General features: G+C 41.0%; 2 protein-coding genes across 2 annotated transcripts in view; both read right to left on the bottom strand.

Moving 5' to 3' along the window:
- Positions 1–3,556, bottom strand: part of LOC124279062 (testis-expressed protein 9-like) — a 70,609-nt gene extending 67,053 nt beyond the window's left edge. The window contains exon 1 of the mRNA XM_046714861.1: positions 3,475–3,556. Within this exon, the coding sequence (XP_046570817.1) occupies positions 3,475–3,528 (54 nt within the window). The 5' untranslated portion in view covers positions 3,529–3,556. The remainder of the gene's footprint in view (positions 1–3,474) is intronic.
- Positions 3,557–13,960: 10,404 nt separating this feature from the next.
- Positions 13,961–22,167, bottom strand: LOC124279065 (adenosine 5'-monophosphoramidase HINT1-like). The gene is made up of 3 exons (XM_046714865.1): positions 21,940–22,167; positions 16,597–16,701; positions 13,961–14,276 (listed from the first exon to the last, which is right to left on the bottom strand). Exons 1-3 carry the CDS (start codon positions 22,045–22,047, stop codon positions 14,112–14,114), a joined length of 378 nt encoding a protein of 125 aa, XP_046570821.1. The 5' UTR covers positions 22,048–22,167; the 3' UTR covers positions 13,961–14,111.
- Positions 22,168–22,676: the final 509 nt, after the last annotated feature.

Raw genomic sequence — 22,676 nt, forward strand, 5'->3', positions numbered from 1 at the left:
CACAATGAGCCGTGAGGGCATACACAAATGAACCAGCCGTTACACTTGAGTGCACACCCACCCGCTCTGACTGGGTTCGGTATCCCGGCTGCTTCGTTTCCTTGGAAGTCAACCCAAGTACACAATATTGCACTTTTGATTTGCGATTGTACGCTTGCAATTTTGTTTATATGATTTTTTTCATAACCAGCAATGTATATTATATGTCATGAATAAGTGATAATTGTGTTTTAATTATGTTTGATTTTTTGGTTGCATGTGACCTTTAATGAAACCGCCTTATCGCAACCAATTTTACAAGGCGCTTTGGTTTTTCTTATTACATCGATTTACAGGTTTTGTTCAATCATTCTAAACACGGGTTGAAAGTTCAGAGTACTCAAAACTTGTTTTGATGAGAATAGATGTATTGTTGTTTTTTCAAAGACGTACTTGACTTTTGCACGAGTTGCCAAGCGAAAACAAATTCGTGATGCGTTTCTGGATGGGCCGACACGACCCGCCCATACCTGTACAGTACACCATGTTAAATATTAGTGCGCGAATGGCATAAGGGCATGATCTAGAATAAACACTGCTATAAACAGCACATGGAGATCCAGTTCAAACTATTAAATACTCTATGATATGTTTTCTTAAGAATGAATGTGTTCTCCCAGGGATTTACCTTGCGTCCTATATTTGAGGGTTCCTGGGACTCATACTCTTAATTTTCAGGGGTCCTGGACTAAAAATGGGAGTGCAAGACACTTCAATATTATTATTAACACTATGTTGTAATATTGTTGTAATTCAGTTACTGTTATTGGGTTTGTTATTGTACAGTGTATTATAATCATCACATTGTTACAGTAATTAAATTGCAAATGATACCATAACCTGGCTAGTAGCAGACTCTGTGATAACTTATTGTTACTTGATCGAAATTTTTACAAAAAAGTATTTGGACTTTTTCTGCATCCCTATGGATACCTTAATATATTTCGCTGCGTCCATTGTCATTTTTTATGCGTATAGGATGCAGGAATTCACATCTCGTAAATCCCTGTTCTCCCATAAATAGAGATTTTTACACGAGCATGTGTGCCATACAATTTCTTATTCTTGAAAAAATACGACCGGCGGATCTGTAAAACAAGAAATATAATTGGTCTGGCCTAATCATAACCTTTTTAAAATATTTTTATGTACAAAACTGCTGACCCCCTAGTACATGTATACAAAATTGATTAACACCACCACCCCACCCCCCACCTCCCCAGAACAAAATGGGTGACCTCCCCTTAAAATCGTCATCACCCCCTAGCCATAAATTATGAACGGTCCCTTAGACAGTTCAGTCATAAGAGTGCTGAACATACACTTCTTTTCACCCCTAAACATGGTTGTATACTGTCTGCTATGTAGTAAACCTTCACACACAAACACTTTCAACACAGTTTCAAGGATGTATTGTCCAGAGCATGTGGCAACAGAATGTTGTGGAGGCTGCCATCTATATAATACTGGGAATGGTATGTGGAAAGTCAAAACCAAAAGAGGAATATTTTAACCTGTAGGACTACTATCTTTTATAACACAGCCGCCTAAAAATTGTTGGACAAACTTTGGCTTGACACAAAATGAATGTGACATTCACTTTACAGGGCTTGATTTAAAATATGTTAACCTACTTGCACCAGGTGCAACCTAAGATAAAAACCTAGTTGCACCAGCCAAATTCCAGTTGCAACGTAATGTGTTAAAACATCAGAGGTTTCGGTGCACATAAACATATTTCTGTCATGTAGTACCATTAAAACCATAGCAACACAGAGACACAGCTGATCCCTGTTTACAATCTTGAGCTATCATAGCCGCGACGTGTTTATGAATAGCAATGTTTCGTTGCCATAGCTATTCAAAGTTTAGAACAAAATGGAGCTGACATATTTATGCTGATATTGTTAGATTTATTGTTGATTTCTCAAAAAATGACTTGCACCTGGTGCAAGTTAGACTAATAACTAGGTTGCACTTTGTAATATTGGGTTGCACCAGTGCAAGTAACAAAGCACTAAATCGAGCCCTGCTTTAACATCTTCATCTTCATGGTCACAGTCATTTGATATGATTGTTGGCACATGCTGGTCAGCAGATTAATCTGGCCACAAGTCAGTAGACTTCCTGGTGTGTGACAGGGACAGCTGAAGAACCAACCCTGCAGACTCTTCCGACTCACCAGAGGAAACAAACAGTCATGACAAGACATTACACATCAAGTTGTGGTCAGGTTCATCTGGTCTGCTATAACGCCACCTTTTCCGACCAAGAAGCTCATCAGCAGGATACACAGTACCTGTGGAAGGTGTGCATTATCTACGTCCCATCAATATAATGTTAGGAGTTATAGAGTCAACATCCTTGGCATCAGTAGACACACAGCCTAGTGGCTTTGAATTGAGTACGGCTTCCACCTCGATTAGCACAGTTCGGAGCACAGTTACTGACTGATCACCCAAAGCCACCTTCAGTCCATCTTTGACAGACATTTTTCTCTCCCATTCTTGTTATGACAGAGACCATCTCATTCTTCTGTCCTCCAATAGGTGTCGCTTTGTGCAGCGCCAATGAATAACACTGAACACAAGTTGGTTTGTTAGTTGTTTAACACCATACACAGCAATATTCCAGCTATATGGCGGCAGTCTGTAAATAATCCAGTCTAGACCAGACAATCCAGTGATCAACACCATGACCATCGATCTACGCAATGAGCATATGATGGCATGTGCCAACCAAGTCAGCGAGCCTGACCACCCGATCCCGTTAGTCACCTCTTACAAAAAGCATGGGTTGCTGAACACCAATTCTAACCTGAATCTTCACAGGTCTTGAGCACAAGAAACATGTCAAAATTATAGTCCATAATAAGCAAATTTGTATTCTGCAAAGAAACAACAGATCCATTTTTCTAATTATTACAAAGCTGGAGTTTTGTTTCCTTTTAAGGGAAGCATGTCAGTGAAGTTTGGGAAACACATCATCTTAAACATGTTCACACAGCAGGTTTAATCCAATAGCTGTGTCTGCTCCTGGGACAGTGTGTAGGACAAGGGACTACAGCTGCGAGCAGCTGCAACAACAGAACAACTTACAGCTTGTGACAAACACTTGAATATCTCACTCAGGCTCACACCATAGTTTTCTGACACAAAATCTTCGGCGCGTGGTAATGGGCGACAACAGTCTTAATTGGAGTTACATATGAAGGTGTACAAAAATACTTTGGGTATAGAATCACGGTGGTAGATTTTTGGGTACACAACGAAGGAAAGTTCAACATCTAGTCCTAGATCTAGATCTACGTCCCAATTACTGGTTTGCCTCAAGGGACGGTTCTAGGAGTTTCACTGAGGTATACTGGTAGGGAATGCCACTAACGCACTCTTGCAGAATTGTACACCATGTTAAAATTAAAAAATTATACTATACCAAATTCATTCTTGAGTTACCCGCTGACATTTTTGCTGTTGCGAATGTAAACATGTATCGTACTAACTCGAGTGCAAGTGAAAACGGACCTGCACCAAAACGGATGGGGCAATTTGATCAAAACGCCCCAAGTTTCAGGGTGAAAACGGAAATACCAATTATGTTATTATGTTGTGTTTATTGTCTGTTCTGCACTAAGCTAATGTATATAACCACGTGGTAATATACTTGCTAAAATTCTTTCTAAACCTGAAAATATAACAAACCATGAAAAGTTCCCATGTAGGTGAATAGTAAGATAATTCGAGGACATAGTCATGTAGCATATCAAAAGGCCGCTTATGATGTATGACATACAGATAACCACATAATATGCTTCTAATTTCAATTTGGTGACATAAACTATGACATAATCATATAAATTAATCAAATATTGTCTTCCCTTCATCGGTCACCAACATTGTAAGTATTGGCCTATATTAATGGAAACCATTTATTCAATCAATGTATTCTCCCATTTCATAATATACACTACCATGACACACTTATGTACGTAGTAATAATAGTACCCAGATAAGGTTAATGTGACTATCATATAGTCGTGCACAAGTGTCAAATCAGGCCTACCAGTACAGTCAGAATTGACACACTGACACTCGTGTCTGGGTAATTAAATGACAAATGACATAAAGCCAAATCTGCAGTCAATACAAACTGAATGTATTAATACAGGAGTGACAAATTATATCACAGTAAACAGATAACTACATATTACAAGTGGGTATGCAAGTGCAATATATAATGTGCACGAGTATCTTTATTTTAACGTTCACATTGTTAAGAAAATTGCATAGTCATTCAATCCGTTTTTCACCTGCAAGAACAAAATATGCTGTTGAAATACAAGCTTCGACATTATTTGTCATACAAACACATGCATGAATTCTTTTTTTTCTCTTAATTTGGAAACTAGAAGGGCCCTCGTTAGAGAACATGCCTCCGCCTTGCACAGCAATTTCCTTTCACTATTACATTTTTAAAGTACTACTGTGTACTTGTACTTTAATGTACTTTCACCAAACCGTACGTAGATAGCCCCTGTGTCATACCTAACATAACCACCAAGATTCATTCAAATCTATCCATAACTTTTGAGATATTATTCATATTCTCCATTGATTTTTAACATTGCGATTATTTTCAAAGTACCTCTGTGTACATGTACTTTAACATACACTCTTAAAAAAGAGAAACACAAAATAAAATTTGAAAAAGAAAGTTTGTACGCAAATGTCAAATTAAGCATGTTTTGAGGGTTGAATATTGTTGTTGGTATGGTTTAGAAGAACATGAGTGAGCGAATGCAAGCATACATGTAAATGATTTTGAATGATTTTATGGATCATGATTGTCATGATGAGCTTGACTGGTATGGAACACAACCAAAGGCCGCAATTATTGCTTTTCGCGTGCAACCTATGACTATAAAAGACCCAAATGCATCTCGCAAATTCATCCAAGACCCTTGCAAATACTGGATGAGAAAATGGGACGTCTGAACGGTGCCCACCGAAATATTGCCATTGGGCGATTACAAGCTGGCGAATCCAAGAGTGTCGTGGCGAGGACCTTCAGCATTCATCCTAGCACAAAAACTCGTTTGTGGGATAGCTTTGTGCATTCCATTTCGACAGATGACCATCCAAGACCAGGAAGACCGTGAGTCACCACACAGCCCAAGATCGCTACATCCGGGTAACCCACCTACGTGACTGCATTCGTTCTGCCCGGGACACAGCACAAGAACGGTTTGGAGCCCGGAGAATGTCCAACCAGACTATCAGGAACCATCTCCGAGAGGTAGGTATGCGCGCCAGACATCCAGAAGTTGCCCCCTCTCTGACACAATTACATCAACGTCCGTGAGTCAGGTGGTGTAACGCGGTGCAGCCATGGAACCTTGGAAACTGGAGGCACATATGATTCAGTGATGAATCGCGGTAGCACCTCAAGCGACGTGACGGAAGACAACGTTTCGACAGACCACGCAATGAACGTTTTGCATCCAACTGCATCAGGCAAGTGGACAGATTTGGTGGAGATGATGTGATGATGTGGGGAACCATCTCATACACCTGCAGGTCGGAATTGGTGCTCGTCCAAGGCAATCTTACGGCCGCGAGATATACCGACCAGATTCTCTGTCCTCACGTGCATCGTCTTGTCGACTGCCAAAGAGAGCTGTACCACCAGGACAACGCCAGACCTCACACAGCTACAGTGGACTACCTGGACAATAACAACATCAATGTCCTCCCCTGACCCTCCAGATCCACGGATCTGAAACCAATTGATTACCTGTGGGATCAGATAGATAAATGTGTACGTCAACGTCGTAATCAGCCATTGAGGCTTTAACAGTAACTGTTGTACAACATGCTGCAGGAGGAATGGAGAAGGATTCCACAACGAAACATCCAACAACTGATTCAATCTATGTCAATAATATAAGGGTAATGCTATTTTTGAGTGCATTATCATTGGCAGAAGCCCGAGGTCTTCCATTAACTGCCCGACGGAGAGCAAACGATGCAGCCAGTTTGATATCTAAATATGTACTGTCATAGACCTAACTGTCGCAGTTGTGGAAGAATATATATGTAACAACGTAAAACATTATGAAGAGAGCACCGAAAAGCTCTCGTGAGTCCAGTCTCTTCTTATTATGAATATGCGCGTTTGATTACAAACAAGAGAAAAGTCCGGTCACGTGATATGCAAATTAGCCTGTGGCAGTGATGTTATGTTAAGTCATCGCTGTGCCGGAATGTGCTTCTGACGGGGTTGACTGACCGAATGCAATTACGTCATCGAACAATTCAAGTGACGTCACAACAGAACGTGACGACATTCGACCTTGGCCTTTCACAAGACCATGGCCTGCAACATGTCAAACTATGTCAGGCACAAGGTCAGTTGTCAGTGTTCGGTTTTGGTCCAACAACAACGTTAATAGTGCAATTGCTAAGGTTAGCACCAGCAAGAAAGCCAATATTATTTCAGTTAATGGAAGACCTCGGGCTTCTGCAAATGATAATGCCCTCAAAAATAGCATTACCCTTATAATAATCTGCAATAATGACTATGATGACTATCATTCTTGCGAAATGTGCACGAGATACCATCGTATTGCTCTACATAATTTCAATGCGGTACCGTTTATTTTCGTTGATTTACATAATTGAATAAGGCCCAATTTTTGAATGATATTTTGCTTTTGCGTTTCTTGTTTTTTGAAGAATGTTCTTTTCAACATCTAATTGATTTGTTCTGGGGACATACCAAAGAGATCCAGAAAGTTTCATTGGAATCCATCTAGTAGTATTTGAGTAAAGATGCATGCACACACACACACACACACACACACACACACACAAACACACACACACACACACACACACACACTGCAACAAACACTTCAGGGTTGAATTCCTTGGCAGAATGGCAGAATTATGATCATAGTGATTATTATGCATTCCTATATTCTTGAGATTCATGATATATAGTGGTAGTTGTAAAACACACATCACAAGGTACATTTTGACATACTACATGCCTATGTTGTGATATGTTTATAAAAATATGTTTTTCTCACTTTGGTGTTGCATCTCGATTATGGGTACCGATGTTCAGTTACCCCAGAATGAACCATGTTTTTTTCTGAATCCATATGCAATACTGATCACAATTATCAGTGGTTCCAAAACTTAATATGCACTTCCCACGGAAAGCATATTTGCTACATAAGCCCCTGCACTACCAGTATTGGTGAATAACATGCCAAGATCGGAAACTTTCTACAATGTCCAACTTATTATTCTGAGTTTAAGTCTGTTTTAAGGAACGCCATAGCAACGCCAGGGTGGCGATGGGCTTTGTTCCGTTGGAATGTCAATCCTGGGCCTTGTCGTTGAGGAAACGGAAATGATACTGGTACGAGACTCTGATCTCTGAAGACCACAGCTGTGACATTGATAAGCCTAAACATGTTCATTGATAAACAGTAGAATCCCCTGGCATAAAACTAGACTGTAGGTCTGGATGTTTATTGTTGTCTCTAAAATGATTAAAAACGTGCTTAAAACACACTTTTCAAAAACTTAAAGAATGCGTTTAGCACACGTTTTTTAATACTTTTTTGCTAATACGGACGGGTCCAGCAACTTTAGCTGAGTCTGCAGACAGTAGAACATCTTTTAAAACTTCATTGCATGTGAGGACAATATCATGCATATATACTTGCTTGGTTTATTCGACGTCAGGAGGGGCGGTGGGGTAGCCTAGTGGTTAAAGCGTTGGCTCGTCACGCCGAAGACCCGGGTTCGATTCCCCACATGGGCACAATGTGTTAAGCCCATTTCTGGTGTCCCCCGCCGTGATATTGCTGGAATATTGCTAAAAGCGGCGTAAAACTAAACTCAGTCAGTCAGTCAGTCAGTCGACGTCAGGAGGATCTTGGTCAGGGAGCGCTGTCGCTCACTGCTGTGAACATCCATTCATTACATCTGCATTTGATTTGCTGTCATCAGTGATATTACCGTTGAACGAATTGAAGAAAATGTCCTTGACTCATTGTTCCCTTTTCAGCAGTTATTCACAAGACGCAAATCACATTTTATTACTACTGTTATTTTTTATTTGGTCATCAAGTTTAAAACAATAGATTTTCATTGCTTTCCGGACCGATGCTACATGACTTTATTTCTCAGTATTCTAACATATGCCCAGGCAGAATCGTGGTGACCTCGTCTTGCTGTGTTATGTTGCCGGTTACGTGACATTGTCTTGCTGTGTTATGTTGCCGGTTACGTGACGTCGTCTTGCTGTGTTATGTTGCCGGTTTCGTGACATTGTCTTGCTGTGTTATGTTGCCGGTTACGTGACATTGTCTTGCTGTGTTATGTTGCCGTTTACGTGACATTGTCTTGCTGTGTTATGTTGCCGTTTACGTGACATTGTCTTGCTGTGTTATGTTGCCGGTTACATGACATTGTCTTGCTGTGTTATGTTGACGGTTACGTGACATTGTCTTGCTGTGTTATGTTGCCGGTTACGTGACCTTGTCCTTGTGTCTTGCTGTGTTATGTTGCCGGTTACGTGACGGTTACGTGACCTTGTCTTGCTGTGTTATGTTGCCGGTTACGTGACCTCGTCTTGCTGTGTTATGTTGCCGATTACGTGACATTGTCTTGCTGTGTTATGTTGCCGATTACGTGACATTGTCTTGCTGTGTTATGTTGCCGATTACGTTGTAATGATCGTAGATAACATTCTTCAGGTCAGCCTGGTATGTCATTAGGGCGGTGGTGTAGCCTAGTGGTTAAAGCGTTCGCTTGTCACGCTGAAGACCCAGGTTCGAGTCCCCACCTGGGTACAATGTGTGAAGCCCATTTCTGGTGACCCATATTGCCTCAAGCTCAACTATACTAGGCACATAAAGAAACTGTGCATACAAAAATTTAAAATCTAAATTTATCAAACCTGTGTAGACACATAAGGATTGAAACTCAGAGATGAGCGACATGTATCCAACATGCATGCACGTGCCACGTTCCGTGACGTCAGTGGGTTCGTCCTGAGACGTGCAATACGTTGTTGCACGTGCATTCCGGGAAAGAGAAACAGAGCAAATGAATGCCACACAATGCTGTCACTTTGGAAAGCTCAACCCCTGCCCTTGCGATCGTTCAAAAATTAAACGGCTATTGAAACGCATAGCATGCCAAGGCTCACGTCTGCACAACGTCATGAGGCCATTGGGATGGTCCGTGGGGGAATGTCTCAACGACAAGTGGCTGCACATTTCCACTGCCACCAGAACACCATTTCTGCACTGGTGAGACGCTACCAGAACACAAATGACGTCATCGATCGGCCACGTTCTGGACGTCCACGTAACAACGCTAAGACAGGACAGATGGATAAGGGTGACCAATCTTCGCCACAGGTTTCAGACTGCAGTGATGACTGCCCGAACCATCCCAGGACTTCGCAGTATCCACCCCAACACAGTTCGACAACGTTTACGTCATCATGGGATCAGACCACGACGTCCCGCCATACGGCCTATCCTGACACAACGTCATCGACAAGCTCGCCGAATGTGGTGCCGAAATCATCTCCGCAGACCCTTGTTTTGGTGGAGAAATGTTGTTTTTACAGATGAGTCCAGGTTTTACATTTCCCATAGTGATGGACGTCAACGTGCCTATAGACGCGTGGGAGAACGTTATGCACAGGCCTGTGTCTTGGAGAGGAAGCGCTTTGGTGGTGGTTCCGTGATGATTTGGGGTGGAATAACAGCATGCCAAAGAACTCCTTTGGTGATTGTTCAGGGCAACTTAACTGGTGTGGGCTACAGGGATCAGATTCTTCGACCTGTGGCAATTCCTTTTCTGCAACGTCATGGCCCTGGGTTAACATTCCAACAGGACAATGCCCGACCTCATACGGCAAGGGTTGCTATGGATTTCTTGCAACACCACAACGTTGACTTACTGCCTTGGCCTGCAAAGTCACCGGATCTCTCCCCGATAGAGCATGTTTGGGACGAGATGGATCGACGTCTACGCCGTGTTCCTCATCCGCCAGATAACGTCCTTGACCTTGCAACAGAACTTGAGAGAATCTGGCGTGACATCCCACAAGCCTTCCTTGCACGTTTGATAGGCTCTATGCGTCGTCGATGCACTGCTGTTCTCAATGCCGATGGTGGACATACCCGCTATTGAGCTTGTGACATGGTCGTTTGACCCCTGTCCCGCTTGTGGACTCGTGACGTCATTGTGATTGACTTTTCAATTGAAATTCTCCCGACTTGTTATGGTCTCATGATCCCTCCATTAAAGTTTATATGTACCTTTTACATTGTTATCGTACTTATCAACTGGGATAATATTTTGACAATGCACAGTTTCTTTATGTGGCTAGTATATATCTAAACGTTCCGTTTCCTGTACACATAGTATATCTCTAACATAAATGGCCAGGCCTCCATCCCTAGTTGCCCTATCCTTCCTGGCAGGTATGAGGAACCCTGGCATAGAAATAGCATTGTTAAGAATACCATGATGTAACCACGTTTCACTCAGGCATATGACATCATGTGAGTCTAGTTCTGCTTTAACTAAATCATCTTTATATTTTGAACAGTGCGCGTTGAGATGAAAAATCTTAACTGGGCCTGGATTGTGGCGAACATCACCATAGCACAGTAACACAACAAAAAGCAGAAAGGATATTTGCATATTATATGGGCAAAGTCTCTGAAGACCGTATGCAGCCTGCAGATAGGACGATACATTTAGGACACACACACCCATACGATGTCATGTTGAGTGGATGTGTGTAAAGGTCTACGAGCGGGGTTATTCAGCGACAGGAGTAACTTGTAAATCTATCTGTGGAAAATCTACTTTGTGTTGAAGGCAAACATTTTATGGATGTCAACTCCCTTATTTTCCTGAACACGACGTTTCGGAGATATATTCTTACTGCTTCTTCAGGTGAATGAATAGATACGAATGAATGAAACAGATAAGTTATATACAGATAGGACATTGCGTATGCCACATATCGAGTACACGTGTTTGGCTTTATGTTTGGAAATTAATGATTTCTTTCTGTCGCGTTAGTGTGTGACTTGAATGAGCTGTATGCGTTACTGTTGAGCCTTTAGTGATAGTATGTGCAGCAGGTATACACCCAGGGGGTTCAAGGTCATTTTGCTAAGTTCAGCTGTGACAGTGTTGGGCAAAAGAACCAGTGCTCTCAACTTCCAGAGATGGTTGGGAGGTAGAGATCTACTGATAGAGAGGGGAGTCACATGAGAGTGTAAGACTGTGCGTGAGAGCCTATGTGAGAATGATCCATGTGCCTCACCACACTGACCTCAACTAAAGGGAATTGAACGGTTGTGTTGTCATTACGTACTGTGGGTGGTGAGAAGTGCCTCCCCACATGCCACACAACAATTACAATAATATTCATTTGTAGTTTCCAAATGAAGTGACCTTGATTTCCACAGCCTAAGCTGCTGAACAACCCAATGTAGCAGGTGCCCTATGGTAAAATCTCATGTTCATGGTAGGTAGTGTTCTCGGCCTGCAACTCCAGTTTTATGCAAATTAAACAAGAGTCATCAGCAGATGACAAATCCCCCAGTCCCCACCAATCTGAAACAGCAAATCATCTGACAGTTACTTTACAAGAGTAATTATTGAGATATCAAAAAAATAACATAGAAATGTGATTTGTAACTTTGTACCTCTATGTCAGGTACACGCCAATATCAAAGTCAAAGGACCAAAAATACAAACTTAACAAGTGTTTGCCACTAATATGGCAATGTCCCCCGCCGCTAAAGAAGAACGAAATATTTATAACATATTTACTACTTTTTATATTTTTGTCAGATAAAAGATGCCTGAAATGACTGGTGTCTGTATAATCACCCAATGAAGGCTGTCAACATAATTGAAGACATTGGGTACTATGTTTTATGACATATTGCGTTAACAAGAGTTTGAAAAGTGTGACCTTGAATATAAGGTCAAGGTCACTAATATCAACTGTTGTCTGCGTAATCCCCCTGTGTAGACTGTTACCAAATTTGAAGACATTAAGTACAATAGTTCCTCGAGATATTGCGTTAACAAGAGTTTGAAAAGTGGTCAAAGTAGTGGGCTGACCTTGAAAATAAGGTCAAGGTCACCAAAATCGACTGGTGTCAGCGTAATCCCCTAATGTAGGCTGTCTCCAAATTTGAAGACGTTGGGGACAATAGTTCATGAGATATCGCGTTAACATGAGTTTGAAAAGTGGTCAAAGTAGCGTGGTGACCTATTCTCCCAGTATAGACCCAACCGTCACCCAGGGTTGACGGTTGTACAGAAACAGCTGGGGGTGGAAGACGCCAGTCGTTCCAAACCTGATCTTCAATAACGGGACATCCTGCTCCCGCCGGAGGACCGCCCACGGCCGGAGTAACTTCTGGTATTACTTGGGCGACGAAAAGATCCCGAGTTGCCGCCACGTGTAGACGGGAACTTCTTCTCTTTGGACCTCTGTATACCTGAGAAGCGGGATCGTAGTTGACTGCGCTGAGTAGATTGACGCACCATGGTGTTCATCGTCAAGACCGACTTGATCAACATCAAGTCCTTGGAATCTTGAGTTACTTCACGCGACAACTGCCGGATGCCGCCGTCAAACAGTGTAGGCGCTGCCCAATGCTGGATGACTGCAACTGACTCGTCTGTCGACATCGCTGACGAAGTGGAACGAAGTGAAATTGTGAATTAATTTGACATACAATGTACAAAGTTTGTTATAAATATGATAAACAACATATTTAGAAACACAATCACGGCAGAATTTGTGCTATATATCCAAAATATTTGAAGTTATAAGCCGCGAAGAGATTCCTGAAGTGACCGCCCACCCGTCCGCTTGGGCGATAGAGAAGAGAGTGCGGAGCAAAACATGGCAGGTCACGTGCCAATTTTGGTGGGGAAAGGGAGGTAATTCAGGGTGAGTGATTGTACGTTCGCTTCAAGGGAATTGAAGGGATTCAAGTTTCCACTTGACCGTTCGGAAGAGAGGATGAAAGCAAATAAGCATGAGTCAGGATAAGGAAAAATCTAGTACTTGTGTGTGCACAGTTTCATGAAAGAGTACCTATTAGTTTTAGAGATATGGTCCAGGCAAATACACCACAATGAACACTTTAGTGTTTCATCAATACATGGACTCGGTTTGGATGAAAAGTGTCTCATAATTTTAAGTTGTGCTCCACAAACAAAATCCGCCCACCTCCAAATCATTTCCATGGAAATTGAGACAAATATAAATGTCCAAAATCCGCAAATAGCAAGAGACACCACTTCGGAATCTGTTTGATCTATCTGCCAAGTTATATAAGATATTGAATGGTTTTCAAGTTGTGCTCCGGAAACGACACCTACCCTCCGTTTCACCTGTCTACATTGTTTCCATGGAAACAGAGAAAAATTCAAATTTTGAAAAATTCCTAAATAGCAAAAGGCATCACTTCAGCCCTTGCAATTTGTTAATACATGTTGTACCAGGTTTAGGTGAAAAATCTTTAATGGTTTTGAAGTTATAATCCGAAAATGAAATTGTTTCAATGGAAATCAAGAAAAATGAAAATGCCAAAAATCTGCAGGTAGCAAAAGGCACCACTTCAGGATCTGTTTGATATATCAGTTTTGTAGAGATATATTAAGCATTTTATTAGTTATGCTCCAGTAACGAAATCCACCCCTTTTTGAGACAAAGTCCAAATTGTTTCCATGGGAATCGAGAAAATATGTTTGGAGGGAACAAGCAAATCAGGTTCCAGCTTCACTGACTGATGATACAGCATCCAACTTGCATCATGCATCAAGACACAACAAACAAGACATTTCATGTTCACATTTTATTTTGCCAAGGATTCTGTACTACAATTACATCATTTGGGATCTGATTAACTTACTGAGACAAAAAGGAACACAAAGGTATGAAGACAAGATGGTGTCTACAGAAATGACCCTGGCCTGTGTCAGTGCGTCCATCTAGCCTGGTGGCCACCCCAACTGACGTTGCCCCAACACGTGCACATGTAGGTGGTACACAGACTGCCCTCCATGCTGACCGTCATTGATGATCACACGATACCCTTCAGTTAAACCTTGATCTGCTGCCACCTTCTTGGCCACCAGCAGCAGGTGCCCGAGAATCTGGTAAAAAATTCAACACAACCTTGTAAATGACATTTCCCAGACATTGCTATATCATACAACAATAGAATACTAATTTCCTCGCTGAAAATTTGGTATATCATATAAAAGAATGTTGTGCGCACCTGATATGTCAACACTGGGATCTGCACATTATCAAATGAATGACAATACCCTGAAAAACAGATACTTCAGAAATGTACAAGAAAATCACCACTGATATAAAACCAGTATCAATAGCAGGTTACCACTAAGAGTGAGTGTGTGAGTTTAGTTTCACGCTGCACTCAGCAATATTCTGGCTATATGGCGTCAGTCTGTAAATAATCGAGTCTGGGACCAGATAATCCAGTGATCAACAGCATGAGCATCGATCTATGCAATTGGGATACGATGACATGTGTCAACCAAGTCATCGAGCCTGACCACCTGATCCCGTTAGTCACCTCTTATGACAAGCATGGGTTTCTGAAAATCAATTCTAACCCGGATCTTCACGGGTCCCGCATAAAAGATGTCAAAATCAATGCATATAAGGACAGATGAGATGCTTGTTGTCAGTTGTTGGTCTGAAATATATAGTGCTCCAGATAATGTTTTAACCTCCGGAGTATCTACGCCTAAAATTAGCTGAAAAGAAGTACAGGGGTAAAATTCTATCTTTGTCTCAAAATTGATGGTTTTATCTTTCGTCTGAGAGCACAAACATTGGTATTAATATCTTTGAGTGTTTGACCAAATTTTCATTACTATACTAAAGTATTATTTGTCTTTAAGTGGCAATGCATCACTGAATCTACTCTTTACCGTCTAACAAAGACACATCATATTGCCGTAATTTCAAAAGGTCTGTAGTTCAAAACTGACCCAATAAGTGCTTCCAAGTTAATGTTTCTTCCAGTGATTATCGACTTGATTTGCATTTGCTCTCCACTGCAAATTTCTAGATTGCAGTGAAACCTGTTTAGACAAACTTTTTGGCTGTTTCACTAATAATTTTGAGATCCATGCAGAGGTTCGAGGATTTGGTTTTGCAACATAATTTTACTGTGTGCAATGCATCAACTTTACAAAAAATGCATAGTAAATTTAAACATGTATTTGTGTGTATGAAGGCCCCACCCACCCTCGGTCTAATGTACTACATACCGGTGTATATGAAGGCCTCACCCACACTATATCTAGTGTACTACATACAGGTGTATTTGTGTGTGAAGGGTCCGCCCACCCTAGATCTAGTGTACTACATACCGGTGTATATGAAGGCCTCACCCACACTATATCTAGTGTACTACATACCGGTGTATTTGTGTGTGAAGGGTCCGCCCACCCTAGATCTAGTGTACTACATACTGGTGTATATGAAGGCCTCACCCACACTATATCTAGTGTACTACATATCTAGTGTACTACATACAGGTGTATTTGTGTGTGAATGGTGTCCAGCCCAGTGTCTACTAGATCTAGTGTCTATCGTGTATATGAAGGCCTCACCCACACTATATCTAGTGTACTACATACAGGTGTATTTGTGTGTGAAGGCCTCACCCACTTAGATCTAGTGTACTACATACAGGTGTATATGAAGGCCTCACCCACCCTGTAGTGTACTACATACAGGTGTATTTGTGTGTGAAGGTCCGCCCACCTTAGATCTAGTGTACTACATACAGGTGTAGATCTTGTGTACATACAGGTGTATTTGTGTGGAAGGGTCAGCCCACCTTAAAGATCTAGTGTCTACATACAGATGAAGGCTCTCACCCACCTTAGATCTAGTGTCTACATACAGATGGATTTGTGTGATTCTAATGATTTGGTTGAAAAGGCCAAATATAATAATCTGACTGTATGTTCCTTAATGCTGTACTAAACCATATCCCAGCCATATGATTGTATACATTTTTTTAAAATACAACTTGTATATTGTATTTGCTTGGGGAAAAATATCTGAACATTGTCTGCATGTTTAATGTGCACATCCGACTACAAAGTCATGTCTGTTTGGAAAGCAAGACTGCATTATGTCAGACACAAGGTACTACAGTCTTCATTAACTTATACTTGTATGTGATACCATTTGTCCAAGGCATTTACCGAGGGTTCCAGACTAAGTGTCCTTAGGTGGCAAATTAGAAGAAAATAATGGTTTTCATTTTGAAATTCATTAAAGTGACAATTTGTGATGTCATTTGCTGCTGAGTACTGGACATCAAGTCAAGGTCAGTCTCTGTGAACATTGTCTTTTTCCACTTTGTGTATTGGATCAAGCCTGAGTATCACAGTCCAGGAATCCCTGTGTATATGGAATGTTCCTTACCTCTTTATCTGAATCTTCAGCTTCGGCAAGCCGCACGATGGGTTTCACTGGTACAACAAGGAAGTGGACTGGAGCCTGAGCACTGATGTCATTAAACACAACACACTGCAAAACAAAGAACTATGCCATGAGCATCCCAAATATACACATACACAAATATACAAAAGTATTGCAACAACTATGATTCTTAAACCCCATATACCCAATTATATTCATATGATAATTATGTATTTATGACAATTTGACACTTCGGGCGCAGCAAACACGTACATATGCATGTGATGTGATAAAAGGCAAGCATCACGACCATTAGGTGGACCCGGGCCATCTTTAGAAAATATGGAGTTTCAGTAAACTGTTCATACAGATCAATAAAGGAAAATCAACTGATTTCTTTTTATTGGTAAGTAGGGCTGTGCAATATAACCGGTAAACCGGTATATACCGGTAAAGTATCTCGCGATACGATTATCGCGATGTGGTTCAGATTCTGCAATATATTGGGTCATCCAGAGTTAACTCCCTTTGAATTATCTGCCCTTCATTCCCATAGCAATAAAATGAGCTCAAAGTGCCAATTATACTTTTCTTATCTGTTTCATGTAACATTTTACAAGTGGAAGTGTCTTTATAAGTGGCTGCAAAAGTGCCAAATATTCTACTAAATGCTTTAAGTTTTGGGGTTTGAATGATTTCATATGCAACGTTTTGGAAGAATTCAGTGGCCCTCAAATGGACCAATCTTTTACGAAAAGCAAGATTTATGGATGTCAACTTATTGCTGCTAATAACACAACGTTTTGGAGTGTATGCTTGCTCCTTCATCAGGTCATGAATATTCACAATAAGAAGTTGACATCCATAAATCTTGCTTTTCTTATGCATTCCACTTCTAAATGCCCTTAAAAAAATTGACTAATCTTTTATATGGACTTATAAGTAGAGCTACTGGCTCTGAGTGACCATTTCACAATTCACATTATTTTGTTATTTTTGTTTCATAATGGCACATATGTTATCAATTTATGATAAAGGCCAAAGTATCGTAAATTTTGTAGGACTGTATAATGGCATTCTAGTGAAGGATCTTAGTTATTGGAGGTCACATGGGATTTTAAGCACAAGTAGTTCACCTAAATCATGTTTTTGTTTCATTTTACAACAGTTCGTGCTAACACATCTTTATATTGGAGAATCTGAATGAATCACTGACAAACAGAAACAATAAGTACATACCGCATTGAAGTGCAACACTGACCATGAAAATCATGTTATAGTATTACCTTTATCATTATGTTTGCAAAACGTTGTTGCAATAAGGTTACTTCAATGAAACATTCCACATTTAGGCTCTATATCATTTATCTGTACACCACTAGCATACACCCATACACAATGGGGACAGGGAGGATGAAGGTATGGTGTAACAGCAACTAAATAGATGATGTCGCACACAGAGAGCTATTATGAATTTATGATGTACACACTTGAGAGAAACCTTCCAGTCAATATATCACAATATGTATTGCAATATCTCTTGAATTATTGCAATATATCACAATATAAGAATCAAGGCAATATCCAGCCCTATTGGTAAGCAAGTATGGGGCTTGACCAACTGCTGAGAGATAGCATACTGCATGCAGGGTTTAAGTCAGTCAATAGTAAACAATCAAAATATGTGACAATTCATCAATCACAGATGTGAGCATTATTCAAACTGGTGCTTCTTGAGAAAATGAAACTAATCTTGCTATGTTCAGATATCCTGTAGGCATTATTCAAGCATGTGCCACAAGAAAAAATGAAGCCAATCTGGCAATGTTTGGAATCCAGCATGCATCATTGATACTGGTGCCTCCAGAGATAAATGAACCACTCAAAGAAGGGAACCAAGAATTTGTATCCGTGTGACTGCACAGAATAACTTTCAGTGGCAGCAACAATAAGTACATTTGTGACAGTAAGCAAACCTATGTTAGAACCTATGAATACACAGTGCCATTCAGAAATGCATCAAATGGAACACATGTAATATTTGGGAGTACACTTTCTCAGTAAAATACAGTTTCTAGTTCTTCTGTCAGGTTGAGTTCCATCCAGGATTCGAACCCTCAGAGTCAGGCACCTGATTCCGGCCATTGATGAAGTGATTAGATATCAAGTGGGCATGTCATCAGATTGAGCTGGCATAATTGTCCAAAGACATTACCACTTTCATCACTCACAATAACATCATGGACAACATCATGGAGAACATCATGGATAACATCATGGACAACATCATGGACAACATCATGGAGAACATCATGGGCTCATGGATAACATCATGGACAACATCATGGAGAACATCATGGAGAACATCATGGACAACATCATGGAGAACATCATGGACAACATCATGGACAACATCATGGAGAACATCATGGAGAACATCATGGACAACATCATGGAGAACATCATGGAGAACATCATGGACAACATCATGGACAACATCATGGACAACATGGACAACATCATGGACAACATCATGGATAACATCATGGACAACATCATGGAGAACATCATGGAGAACATCATGGACAACATCATGGATAACATCATGGATAACATCATGGGCTCATGGATAACATCATGGACAACATCATGGAGAACATCATGGACAACATCATGGAGAACATCATGGACAACATCATGGAGAACATGGACAACATCATGGACAACATCATGGATAACATCATGGACAACATCATGGAGAACATCATGGACAACATCATGGACAACATCATGGACAACATCATGGATAACATCATGGACAACATCATGGACAACATCATGAAGAACATCATGGAAAACATCATGGACAACATCATGGACAACAGGACAACATCATGGACAACTGGACAACATCATGGACAACATCATGGAAAACATCATGGAGAACATCATGGACAACAGGACAACATCATGGACAACATCATGGACAACAGGACAACATCATGGACAACATCATGGACATCATCATGGATAACATCATGGACAACTGGACAACATCATGGACAACATCATGGATAACATCGTGGACAACAGGACAACATCATGGACAACATAAAGGACAACATCATGGACAACATCACGGACAACATCATGGACAACATCATGGATAACATGGACAACATCATGGATAACTGGACAACAACATGGACAACATCATGGACAACAGGACAACATCATGGACAACTGGACAACAACATGGAAAACAACATGGACAACATCATGGACAACATCATGGACAACAGGACAACATCATGGACAACATCATGAACAACTGGACAACAACATGGATAACATCATGGACAACTGGACAACATCATGGACAACATCATGGATAACATCATGGACAACATCATGGACAACATCATGGATAACACAACTGTACAGTCCATTTGAGACAAAATGATACCGATGAATTGCAATCTAACACAAAAACAAATTGGCATAAAGAATCAAACCAACGCGGACTGCAATAAAAACAACAGACCAACTCTAGAAAAAAATGCATAATTTGTGTCACAAAAATACAAAAGTTGTTTAAGAAACTGTTATCATTTATTTGTGCGTTTTCCCAGTTTGTTACAGGGGTGCATGGGCAACTAAAGGAACAGCATGATGACCTGTTACAGTCCATCCCTCAGATCTTTCTGTAGTGGTTGTGAGAACTAAGAGTCTACTAGTGACTACATCACGCCCTCGACTGTGCATCACAAGCGAATGCAGTTAGCCTTAGTTCTGACCTGAATAGGTTACTGTTCTGGTTTCATTGTGGAAGCATATTGTTTATACATATGCTAAAGCACTCAGCTTCAAACATAAAAAGAGTGAGTGAGTGAGTGAGTTTTATGCGCGCACTCAGCAATATTCCAGCTATATATATGCAAGCGGTCTGTAAATAATCAAGTCTGGACCAGACAATCCAGTGATCAGCAGCATTAGCATCGATCTGTGCAACTGAGAACCGATGACACGTGTCAACCAAGTCAGCGAGCCTGACCATCTGATCCCATTAGTCGCCTCTTACGACAAGCATGGTTTTCTGAAGATCAATATTCAAACCCGGACCTTCACCGGTGCATAAAAGCAGGTTATTAAGAAAAGTGGAATCAACCTGTGCCATAAACCAGGTCTACATCCGATTTCAAACCAGATTATATAGTAACTATAATGTCTATTACACCACTCCTCCTGCTCAGAGGGGTCCACAGTCTAGACTACCAGTTGTCCGACTTCCATTTTTTGTGGAAGTCACGGTTGTTGAGCGAGTTAGGCGGCTGACTTTGTGTGCTGGCGATTTGGTGCCTGACTCTGAGGGTGTGGGTTCAAATCCCGGATGGGACTCAACCCCCCAAAAGTACTAGAATTTTTACTTTACAAAGAAAGTGTACTCCCAAATATAACATATGTTGCATGCCTCCTGCAGAATCATTTCCTGCATTCCACACACAAAAACTGAGATATTGAGGCTTCCCACATTTCTGGCATCCAGGCTTCATTGTATAGACACCTTTAAAATTGAAATGATGATGTTGTGAGACTTTGTTGCGGTTACCTAAACAAACCATGCATGAGCAAGACTGATGAGAAGCTAACAAAGGGCGCAGTGTAGATGGCGCCGACAGGACCGGATGGCATGTTTTCAGATGTTTGCGTCCCTCCGCCAAGGAGTGAGTGAGTGAGTTCAGTTTTATGCCACCCTCAGCAATATTCCAGCTATATGGTGGCGGCCTGTAAATAATCAAGTTTGGACCAGACAATCCAGTGATCAACAGCATGAGCATTGTCCCTCACATAATAGGGCTACTGAAGATCAATTCTAACCCGGATCTTCACGGGTATCCTCCACCGAGGAAAGGCAGACGGTGGAAAAGTGATGGAAACCTTGTACTTCCCCACACAGACAGGGGCAGGTTTTGACTGCTGCTGTAAACAGTGCTGTCAAGTATCCTGTGTTGGAGCAGAGCTGCTGCACTGAGCCTGGTGAGCACCATGCCCACTGCATCTTGTTTATTGATGGACATGCATGATGCAATACCAAGAAACTGTATTACACAACATGCAGACTTGATGTAAGTCTGATTATATAATTAGAAGACAGTCAGAAAACTATAAAGCATAGACATGAACACAGGTGCAAACTCATCAATGTAGTTGCATTATTGATCTGAAGTATTTTGTTCTAGAGTGTCTGTACCAATATCAGTAGCATCTGAGCTCACCTAGACCAAACCGAATGTTTGTAGACTCCAGCCACGGACTACTTGCTTCTTCAGATACATTCACACTCACCACATCGTCCTTGTGTAGAAACGTGGTAGGAATCTCCCCGCGTATGATCTTGCCAAAGATGGTGTCACCACCTGGTGTCGCGGTCTGGGCTTTATCTGTTTCCGACATTTCGATTCACCTGCAGCTCGGACAGAATCCGACTCGCATGCACTCTCCCCGGCTCACCAAGCACGTTTGTAGTTGTACCTCTTAGTCGGGTTAACGTACCAGTCGATCAGTCGTAGTGATAAACAGCACTGTGCAAATAACACGTCCCCAAGATGGAGGAAACGGCCACAAACTGATGACAAAGTGTATTTTCGGCCACATCCATGTAGTCTGGTAGGATGGGTACAGCATTCAAGTCCCGTGGAAGTTTTGTGATGAAAGCAAGACATTGTGTTTTTTGTATTCATCAGACATGCTAGTTAAATAAAAAGTTTGGTTCCAAGTTGAAATATGGTGCAAATAGTACTTTTGAGCACTGTACAAAGTGGTTGTGGAAAAGGTTGCTAAAAGGTCAGAAGGTCATAATGGGAGAGTTGAATATTTAAAGTTTGAGGTTATTAACTTTATCCAAGTGTGTTTCTCTATTTCATGAAATATTTTATTAAAAGAAAACCCAAAAAATATATTTTTTTTTAATTAAAAAATAAATATATTGAACACTCCCTCTCTCAAAATGGCAGCTAGCAGACGAATTTAAGCAGATGTAGGTTTTGTGCATTTTGTAAGTATATGATTGCTTCATTTCATCA

This window comes from Haliotis rubra, unplaced genomic scaffold (genome assembly GCF_003918875.1).
Source record: "Haliotis rubra isolate DU_JTF1 unplaced genomic scaffold, ASM391887v1 Scf246, whole genome shotgun sequence".
Classification (NCBI taxonomy): domain Eukaryota; kingdom Metazoa; phylum Mollusca; class Gastropoda; order Lepetellida; family Haliotidae; genus Haliotis; species Haliotis rubra.